General features: G+C 33.2%; 2 protein-coding genes across 2 annotated transcripts; both read left to right on the top strand.

Moving 5' to 3' along the window:
- The first annotated feature begins 1,573 nt into the window (after positions 1-1,573).
- Positions 1,574-2,857, top strand: LOC121771850 (beta-D-glucosyl crocetin beta-1,6-glucosyltransferase-like). The gene has a single exon (XM_042168739.1). It carries the CDS (start codon positions 1,574-1,576, stop codon positions 2,855-2,857), a length of 1,284 nt encoding a protein of 427 aa, XP_042024673.1.
- Positions 2,858-5,232: 2,375 nt separating this feature from the next.
- On the top strand, positions 5,233-6,561 carry LOC121771851 (beta-D-glucosyl crocetin beta-1,6-glucosyltransferase-like). The gene has a single exon (XM_042168741.1). It carries the CDS (start codon positions 5,257-5,259, stop codon positions 6,559-6,561), a length of 1,305 nt encoding a protein of 434 aa, XP_042024675.1. The 5' UTR covers positions 5,233-5,256.
- The last annotated feature ends 5,068 nt before the right edge of the window (positions 6,562-11,629 follow it).

An 11,629-nucleotide genomic window follows, 5' to 3' on the forward strand; every position in this document is an offset into this window, starting at 1 on the left:
ATCTCAGTTGGTAAGACAAAACCCGATAAAGTGGATGTGGCTGCAGTTGATGGTCCGGGTGTTTCCATGGATGATCCGTGGAGTGGTTCTCCAACCTCTTGATACAACCTAATGGGAGAAGAGAGGTTTTTAGTGGAAACTTTTACTGAAAAATAAAACAATCTTATTTGCTAGTATTGTTGAAGTTATGAAATGTGAATGACTGATAATGTTTTAGTATTTATTTATTAGCAATGTCGTAGATTTTGAGTATGATCAACATCGCATGCACGGATTCAGGCGATAGGTAGTGTGCCGCCGACATGATGGTCGGACTTCAAAAGCATTTTAATTTGAAGATTGTATATGGGCTTTATCCCAAGGTTTTGCCACTCTTTGTTGTCCATATTGGTTGAAATCTATGTTGAATTATTGCGATTCACACCGCGATTGAAACCTTAATACCGCTAACATTTATTGGTTTTAGTCAATTTTGGGACAAAAAAAGAGCAATTCATATTGTTTAGGACCCGAATATAGCAGTATAATATTTTGGGCCAAAAATAGCCTCAAGCATCGATTAGTATATTAATTGGGTATAAAGTTAGTTAACTTTTACTAGTATTTTACAGAATCGGCCAAAAATAGATAGATTTCATAAGTTAGGTATGCAAAAATACCAAACATAATGTTCTGAACCAAAAATCATGAAACGATCATATGTTTAAAATCACTTTTAGCTTTTGTTTTTTTTTTCTTACTTTATAGGAGTACAATTTACAATATTTATTTATTATAGGAGTAGATATTATTTCAATTAATAGGCAAATATACATATTATGGTGAAATTAAAATTAAATCAATCACATTTTATTAATAGAGAATAAAATAAATGGAAAATATATAAAAATAAAAATGGCAAAAAATAAAATTGGAGTAAGAAAGACGCATTTAAAAAAGTAGAAAAAATAAATGGTCTCTCCGCCGGCAGCAAGCCCGCCAAAATGGAAACAGTTATAGATGTTCTAAAACAGAGATTTTGCAAGATATATTCAATAAGGAAAATAATATATTAGCTCGGAATATAAAAAATGATTTCTCAGCCATTGATTTTATCTACCCAATAATGACTCATCAATTCGTATGACAAAAACTAATTTATCCACACACCCCATTACTCCATGCAAATAATTTCCATTCCGAAATTCGAATCGCATATAAACCCTAATTAAATTGGAAGAAAATATGAGTCGGTGTCACTTTTGGACAAGTGAATCCACGAAGGAGCCACACCACACACATGGAAAAAATATATACGTGAATCTAAATTTATTCACGATTCCAAAAATATGAAAAATTTCCCCTCCTCTCATGAAAACATAAAAACAAATATACAGTGAAATACTACTATATACCATCTTTATTCTAATCCTTCATTTTCCATAAATAAATTATTTTCATGGAAAGAAAATATTGACACGAAAGCGATAGTCGAAACCCTAAATATGGTGACATGCACTATAAAAATGGCACCATCCTTCTCCTCTTTAATCGATCACATTTCTCAACTCAAGCATAAGAAATTAATTTAGTGATGGAACGTTTAACCATCGTGATGTTCCCATGGCTCGCCCACGGCCACATCTCCCCTTACCTCGAGCTCGCCAAGCGCCTCTCCCGCCGCAACTTTATCGTCCACCTCTGCTCCACCGCCGCCAACTTCAAGTCCATAGAGAACAGCATCGGCGCCTCCTCCATCCGCCTCGTGCCGCTCCACCTCCCGGACACCTATCTCGACAGCAGATTCCACACCACCAACGGCCTCCCGCCCGACCTCATGCCCTTCCTCAAGCGGATGCTCGACCTGGCCGCGCCCGAGCTCCGCCCCGACCTCCTCGTCTACGACTTCCTCCAGCCGTGGGCCCCGCTCGTCGCTAAGGAGCACGGAGTCCCGGCCGTGGAGTTCATCACCACCACCGCCACCATGATGGCCTACCTCTTCCACCACTTCTCCGACCCGGAAGCCGCCTTCCCCTTCCCGGAGATCCACTACCGGGACTACGAGCTCCCCCACCGCGAGTGCCTGCTCGCGGTGGCGGAGGAGGTGAGGAGGGACGCCTTTGCCGGGGTCCACCGCTCAAACGGCGTCGTCCTGATCAAGGGCTTTAGGGAGATTGAGTCAAAGTATAGTGACTATTTGGCTGAGTTGTTGGGGAGGAGAGTTGTGGCTGTTGGTGCTCTAGTTCAGGAAGCTGTTACCATTAGCCATGAATTGATTCAATGGTTAGACAATAAGGGGAAGAATTCCACTGTTTTTGTGTCTTTTGGGAGTGAGTATTTTCTTACAAGGGAGGATATGATGGAGCTTGCCCATGGTTTGGAGCTTTCCATGTTGAACTTTATATGGGTGGTTAGGTTTCCCAAAAGGGAGGAGAAGATTGTTCTAGAAGATTCCTTGCCACAAGGGTTTCTTGAGAGGGTGGAGGGGAGGGGTTTGGTGGTGGAGGGGTGGGCCCCACAGGCTCAGATTCTGGGGCATGAGAGTGTGGGGGGTTTCGTGAGCCACTGTGGCATCAGCTCAATGATGGAGAGCATGAAGTTTGGTGTGCCTATAATAGCTATGCCTATGCATCTTGATCAGCCCCTCAATGCTAGGCTGGTGGAGCTGATTGGTGTGGGTGTGGAGGTGGTCCGGGACGCGCGTGGGATGCTTGAGAGGGAGGCCGTGGCCGGGGTCATACCCAGCGTTGTGGCGGACGAGGGCCTTAGGATGAGTTCTAACCGCATGAGTGAGGGCGATGAAGAAATCGACGAGGTCGTGGAAGCTTTTCTCAAGCTTTACCATAACAACAACAAGACCATTAATGGTTTTCACTGAAATATATTTATTGGTCTCTGATTTTTTGTTATTTAATTAACTACTACTACTAGTTTCTTTTTTAGTTTATTAACTGCAGAAAATTGTGTTCCATTTAATTATTACTTATAATTAAGACAGCTTGTTTTTTAGATATTAATGACATGATACATTTGTCTTTTGGGTTTTATTTTGTCAAACACATATGAAGTGTATGACCTTAATTAAACTGAGGAAAAATAAATAAATGGTCGATTCTTTCAAATATAGTAATATTTTGCCAAAAATCCATCAAGAAGGATTCAATACCATGAAAATTTACTCTTCATGTTAATGAATAATTAATTAAATATTCTTAAAGTTTCGCATTACTTAATCACAATTCGAATGAGGAACAAGTTTCGGAAGTGTAAAGCCTTGCAAATTTTTCAAATTTGATTTTTACTTTGACAAGAGGTGAATTGCAGATGATGGATATTAGGATATGGCAGCAACGCGACACACACACTTCTCCAGCAGCTCATAATCGTTGTTTCTCAACAATATCGACGCAAGCTCTGGATTTCTTAGAAGCATCATCACTCGGGTTTAGAAATTGACCCGCCATGAGAAATTACCAGTTTTTTAAGACCGTGATATTTACTATACTTATGTAAAATATCATAGTGATTTTATATAAATCATAAAACAAGTTTCATTTTCGGGGCCAATGATAGAAGATCGTCGTCAACTTTTGAAAGAGGTCTCTGTATCGATCCTCTATGAGGTTTGTAAGGCAGTCAGCGAATCATGTTGCCCATACGCTTGCTCGGGCATCGGATTTCATAGCTGAGAGCAAGTATTGGTTGAACTGCATTCCGAGATTTATTCGTGATGTAATAGTTATGGATTTGGTTGAATAATATATTACATTAGGTGTAAAAAAAAGTCATACAAAAAGTATCATATGTGTGTTTCATACATTTATTTATGTTTAGATGCCGTTAACTTTTTGCCAATGTAGAGTATAAAATGTTTCTTCATTATTTAATTTGATACAAAACCAACAAATTTAGCTCGCTGACTGAAAAAGTATTTAAAATTGAAAAATAACAGTCCGAATTGAAGAAAAATAAACTAATAATGACGTAGCTAAGCCTACCATTAGTCCATTACTTTTTCAAATAATAATGATTACAAAAATATCAAATATGGTCATTAATTTTTACGCCAAAAATTACAGTAATTTATTTTAATTACATGATGCACTTCAGGGTTATATTTCTCATCATATTGAGTTTGAGTTTGGACTATATTGAATTCTTAAAAGAAAGATTTGGTAAATATTTTATTTATTTTCCGACAATGAATTAAGAAAGATTCGGTAAATATTTCATTTATACTCCTACAATGAATGAGGATTCAATTAAATCCAAACTGATCAAATTTAATAAAATGAGAAATACAACTCTGAAATACGTCATGTAATTAAAATAAGAGCAGTGATAAATGTACATAATTGTACGTACATAATCAAACTTTTTTTTAACATTTTATATTGAAAATCGATTTATAAACATTAATTGATTTAAAATAAATTTCATACTAATCATTTTGCACCACTTCGGAAAAAAATAAAATTTTAACTTAAATATTTGTATATTTAAGAAAAAAAATATTTTCTTACTAAATATTGTAAAATTAATTCGAATCTAGCTCGAAATCATGTTACGATTTGACATAAAATTTATATATCACCTATTTCTTATTGCTAAATATAATTCAATAAATAACAAAACTAAATGTTAATTAAATTTAATTAAATTTAAAAATTTAAAATATTATGTACATGTACAATTTATGTACATTTATCTTTTCTCTTAAAATAAATTATTGTGATTTTTTTCAACAAAACGTCATAATAATTTATGGTTTAATATTTGACAAATCTTTCTTCTAATGATTTATTGTCGGAAAAATAAACTAAATATTACCCAATTCTTTCTTTTAAGGACTCAATATTTCCCAAATCTTTCTTTTGAAAATTCTTTATTTGCCAAATCTCTCTATTATAAGTAAATTCAATATACAAATTATATAAGAAAACAATTAATTAGGAGTAGTATAATATAAAGTAATTAAGTCAAAGTAAATTCAAACCCATTATTTAAATTAATTAAGCATATTAAGCCAAATAATAAATAAAACTAAGTAAATTAACTTAAGTTAATTAAATTAGGTAATCTGATCAAATTAGGTAATTAAATTAGGTAATCTGTTCAAATTAATTAAGCCCGGCCCATTAAAAATTCCTTTCACTCACTTATAAAAACAGACCACGTTGATGTCCTATTCTATTCATTTTAACTTAAAAATCGACGAGAATTTAGAGAAAGAAGAGAATGAATTCTTCCACCAAAAACCAAAGCCCTCGAATTTTGATGTTCCCATGGTTAGGGTATGGCCACATCACACCCTACTTAGACCTTGCCAAAAAACTCACCACAAAAGGCTTCTTCATTTACTTGTGCTCCACTGAAGCCACCCTCTCTTCCATCCGAACCAAAATCCCTCCAAACTTGTCAAACTCCATTGAATTAGTTCCCCTTCCCTTGGAGGTTTCACCAGATGATCTCCCTGAAAAGTACCACACCACTAATGGCCTCCCTCCCCACCTCATGCTCAAGCTCAAGGAGGCCTTTGACAACTCCAAACAAAACTTCTCATCCCTTCTACAAAAACACAAGCCCGACCTTCTCATCTTCGACTTCCTCCAGCCGTGGGCCCCTCCGCTGGCCGAGGCCTTGAACATCCCATCCGTCATTTTCATCACCAGCAGCTCTGTCATGACCAGTTTCATGTTCCACCACTTCAGCGACCCGGGCGCTGAGTTCCCTTCCGAGAACATCAGGTTCCGCCACTACGAGTCTCGTTTCATGGACGAGCTACTGGCCAATGCCCGGGACTGTGAAGAGAGGGAGAAGGGCTCTGCGGGAGTCAACATGTCTCGCGAGATCGTCCTCATCAAGGGGTCTCGAGAGATCGAAGGGAGATACATCGAGTATGTGTCTGGTTTGACTGGGAAGAGGTTTGTCCCAGTTGGCCCTCTTGTTCAGGAGCCTGATGATCAGAAGTCCTCATCAGAGTTGTTGTCTTGGCTGGATCAGAAAGAGGCGAAATCGACTGTTTTCGTGTCGTTTGGGAGCGAGTACTTCCTTAGCAAGGAGGACATGGATGGGATTGCTCATGGTTTGCTACAATCCAAAGCTAACTTCATTTGGGTTGTCAGGTTTCCGGAAACTGAGGTGGTTCTCGAAGAGAAGCTTCCGGAAGGTTTTCTTGACAAGGTTGGGGAAAGGGGGAAGATTGTACAAGGATGGGCCCCACAGACAAGGATCCTGGTCCATCCAAATGTGGGAGGCTTTGTGAGCCACTGCGGCTGGAACTCTGTGATGGAGAGCTTCAAGTTTGGGGTTCCTATCGTCGCGGTGCCAATGCATCTGGACCAACCCATCAACGCTAGGCTGGTCGAAGAGGTTGGTGCGGGGGAGGAGGTACTGAGAGACGGAGATGGGAGGTTGAATGCTGAGACAGTTGCTGCGGTGATCAATCGTGTCGTGGTGGAAGATGGTGTGAGGGCGAAGGTGGATGAGATTAAGGCGAGGCTCGCCTTGATGGGCGATGGAGAGATCGATGAAGTTGCTCGAGAACTCATGAGCATTTGCAGCAAGAGTTTGATCAACTAATATACTTCTATGTTTGAGTTTTTAGTATAGTAAGGTTCTGTTGGTGTTTTTGCTAGTAATATTTGTTAGGCTATTTCATGTTCTAGTTCAATTTTTGAGTTTAAGTCATTTTTGGACTTGAACTTTGATTGTTTAGTTCAATTCACTTTTAGGCTTGAACTATTTATGAAACTTTTGATTTTAGTTAAAAAAAAATCCTTCACGGTAGGTCATCTCTCTCCTTTCACATTTCTTCTCTAAAATCATGGAGAATTTGGATTTAAACGCAATATTCTATAAAAATGTGCGTGTATATATAGGGATTCAAATTTCTTTGCAAAAGTTTCAAAGCACGTTTCAAACACCCAAAAATCAATTTTGGCTTCGATTTCTATCTTGTATCAAACATGCGCTCCTCAATTCTTTAGTGGTTTGTATCATAGTTTAATTATAAAATAATAGGAGTACTATCAATTGTTTATTTAGGAAAAGATTAATTATGTCTTCCTCATTATATCTACAGAATAATATATTTGCTTAATTTACTTGAGCGGTGTAGGCAACAACATTTTATTCCTGCTTCCGTTTATTAATATACACGGCTTTTTTAATTATTTATTAATTCGCTATTAGGCAATTTCCTCATTATTTCTAGTACATTTTATGAAACAAAATTAAATATGTTACATAATACTAGTAAAAAATTAATTATATTATTATTAAATAATTATTATTCTTATAAATTTATAAAATTGACTACACGCACATATATATTTTTCTCAATGCTATCCCCAACTAACTAATTATGATTATTAATCGATTTACTTGTATACTCTATACCTCCAATCAAAAATTATGAAATAAAACTAGAGAGTATATAATAGTTAAAAATAAGTTGAAATGAGTAATAATTATTCATGTCCAGTTATTTTCCAGTAATTTTATTTTTAAATAAATCTTAAGATTATAAATTATAAAAATAAATACATGTATATATACTACTACTACAAATTAATTTCTCAGTATTAGTATATATCACCTAATTAGTTGATGATCATTAAGTAGATTTCATTGCATATACTACATTTTCACGTAAAAATTATAAAACAAAATCAAATATTAAATATAATAGTGAAAAATAAATTAAAGTGATTATAGTCATTTGCGTCAAATTATTTTATTTTTCAGTAAATCTTAAGATTGTAAATTACAAAAATGACTACATGTCTATATATTTAATTTCTCAGTGCTAGTATCACACATTTAATTGATGATCATTAATCCGATTTAATTGTATATTCTGCATCTTCTTCACGAAAAAATCATGAAACGAACTTATACATGATATACTCCATGATAGTGAAAAAAACAAATTAAATTGATGATAGTCATTCGCGACCAATTATTTTATTTTTAAATAAATCTTAAGATTGTAACTTATAAAAATGACTACATGTGCATATACTTAATTTCCCATTGCTAATATAATCCAACTAATGATAATTATTAAGTTGCTTTTATTGCATACTCTACATCTTCATGCAAAAATCGTGAAACGAAATTAGATATGATATGTAATAGTACAAAATAAAATAAATTGATAATAATCATTTGTGTCTAATTATTTAATTTTTGAAAAATCTTATGATTGTAAATTATGAAAAAGACTACATGTATTATTTAGCAGTACCTAATTTCTCAGTGCCAATTCGATTAAATCGATCAATGATAACCCAAAACTAATGATCATTAAGTCGATTTCATTTATACTCTACACTAATCATGAAATAAAATTAGATAAGATATGTAATAGTGAAAATTAAAATAAATTGATAATAGTCATCTATGTCTAATTATTTTATTATTAATTAATTCTTAAGATCGTAAACTATAAAAATAACTACATGTATATATATGAGTACTTTATTTGGTAGTACTATCAGTCAAATAATTGATGTTTATTAAGTTGATTTCTTTGTATACTCTACATCTTCACACAAAATCTAGACATTAAGTAGATGCGATATATAGTACAAATAAAAAATAAATTAAAATTTAAAATTTTCATTCGCATCCTGTTATTTTTTAAATAATTATTGATTATAAATTATAAAAGTACTACTGCATGAATAAATACTTACTCACTTAATATTATCATTTAACTAAATGACTATCATTAAGTCAGTTTCCTAGTATACTATACATCTCCACGTAAAATCTTCAAACGAAATTAGATATGACATAGAATAATATTAAAAATTAAATTAAAGTAACAATAGTAATTCTCGTTCAAATATTTATTATTAAATAATTTTTACGTATAAACTACACGTATATATACTTAATTTCTCAATGCTATCACCCAACTAATTGTTAATCATTACATCGATTTCCTTGTATACTTTACAACTTCACACAAAATTCTTCCTTGTATACTTTACAACTTCACACATAATTCATAAAACGAAATTAGCTATGATATTCCATAGTTATTTTAGTCTAACTGTTTAATCATAAATAATTATAACAGTTAAATTGATAATAGTTACTCTAGTTTAAATTATAAAAATGTCTATATGTACATAAACTAAAATTTTATTACTGATATCACCCAATTAATTAATGATAATTAAGTTGATCCTTTTATATTCTACATCTTCATGCAAAAAATATGAAACAAAATTAGATACTCCTTCCATCTCAAGATAAGCGAGGCGCTTCTTTTTCACACCCGTTTTGGAAAAATAATTATAAAATAGTTAAAGTGGAGAAAAATGAAAGTAAGAGAGAGAATAATGTAGAAAATGGTTTTTTTACATTAAAATGATAATAGTTAGATATAAATTTATGAAATTTAACGGTATTAGTTCAAAATTTTCATTGATAATATTAGTTAGATAAAAATTTTACAAGTGAAGAAATTCAATTTATGAATGCCTAAATAATGGGACGTTTTAATTGCCATGATTGTTTATAGTTTCATACCAAATATAACTCTTGTAATTTAATAGTGATTTGACTTTACAAATATAATAAAAGGGTAATTTAGTATTGAAATAATAGTTAATGAGATAACCGGTTTAAACAAAAATCGATTTAAAATTTGAGGGCATTTTGTATATACGTTTTTTTGTCAATTTATCTTTACGCTTCTTCAAAATCATGATCTTAAACTAAAGGATTCATTGTCCGTAAATAAATTAAATTCTACCAAAATTTTCTTTTATGGATTCAATATTTGCCAAATCTTTCTTTTGAGGAATACATATTTGCTAAATCTTTCTTTTTCTGGTTCTTATTGTAATATTATTTTCAAAATTTTATTTCAGAATTGGTTTTCTTCAAAATCATGATCTTAATTAAACTATGTAATAATTCAAACCCATTAATTAAATTAATTAAGCCTTTAAGCCAAATAGTAAATAAAACTAAGTAAATTCAGTTAAGTTAAGTAAATTAGGTCATCTGATCAAATTAATTAAGCTCGGCCCATTAAAAATTCATTTCACCTACTTATAAAAGAGTCTCTCCGATTCATTTTGAGTTATATCCTCTCCTATTCATTTTGTCCTAAAACATCTTCCTCGCGTATTTTTCTGCACTTTTAAGTTTTAACGGTAAGTCTTCCTTACACATTTCTTCCCTAAAATCATGGAGAATTTGGATTTAAATGTATAGAGAAATGTTATGTGAGCTTGCGCCTAGGAAACAGATTGATGATTGCTAGACTAACTTTATTTATTTTTATTTTTTTGGTTTTGAGATTCAAATTTTCAATCAAACTTAGATAGATGATTATATTATTGTTTATATGCAAGATGGTAGTAGTACTAGTTTTTAATTTTAAAGTTTTCTTAATTTCAACTTTTGTGATTTATAGATGATTAACTGAACTCGTCAATTTTTAATTGCTTCATTATAAATTCTGCTAGAAAATTTACAAATAACACAATTTGTTTTGTTATGATTTTCAAATTACAAATTAGAAGACACGGATAATGTGTTTGTTATAATACGGTTGCCCTTGTATTAAAGATCCTGGATCAGATCCCTACAATATGCCAAATTATTTGTTGCTAATTTTGAGAAATATAATACTTTTCTCCATTTTGGAAACTGCATCCAACTCTATATATGGCCAAAATATTAATTAATGCATGTTCCAAATCTCTCTCTATATATTATATTCTTTTAGAAGTCTCATTTAATTTACCTTCCTTAATAGTATATGATGCTTCAATCTTCGCTTTTATATTTATCTCCTTTCGATTTAAATCAGTTCATTATATGTAGCTAAATCAAATTCCTACAATCAATTGCAGCATTTCACCAAGAATTTTTCTCATGGATAACTACACAACTTTGGTAAATGTATTCTTAATTTCTTCTATTATTTCCTATTTATTGCATAGTATTTTACTAATTTTCTTGCTCTTGAAATTGCAGCGTTGTGTTCTAAAAGTGCACCCCCGATGTGACTCATGCAAGAGACACACCATGGAAATAATAGGCTCAATCATTGGTAATGCATTTTTTATGTATGTGATTAATAGTATCTCCCAATTTTGAAGAAATCCAATCCATCTCACAATAATTATTTGCAAGGAACATACGATATCACGATGGATGCTGAGAAAGGTCAGGCGACAATCGTGGGGCAAGTCGACCCAAATTATTGTCTCAAAGCGATAACGAGATCCAATGGACATGCGGAACTCGTGTGGGCAAATCTCAGCCATCCAAGAACGCAACGCCAATCTTATGGCTATGGTGGCTCCGGAGATTCCTATGGCCAACACGGGTATCCAACTCCGATGCTTCCTGCTTATTCTTACACTCCAAACAACATCAACTATGACTATGAATATGAGCGTAGACGGCGTGGGCGTGACCCTAATGGGATTGATACCATGCCTTACCACAATGAAGAATCTATGAATCTCTGCACCATACAATGATAAACTATTTCTTCACCTCTTTAGATTGCTATATTTTGTGATAGTTCAGTTATCTCATCACTGAAACTATTTTTTTTCTAGCATTATGTGGGCTATACATTTTTTGCACTTAGCCCAATATTTCCTAATTT

Source organism: Salvia splendens, chromosome 16 (assembly GCF_004379255.2).
Source record: "Salvia splendens isolate huo1 chromosome 16, SspV2, whole genome shotgun sequence".
NCBI lineage: Eukaryota > Viridiplantae > Streptophyta > Magnoliopsida > Lamiales > Lamiaceae > Salvia > Salvia splendens.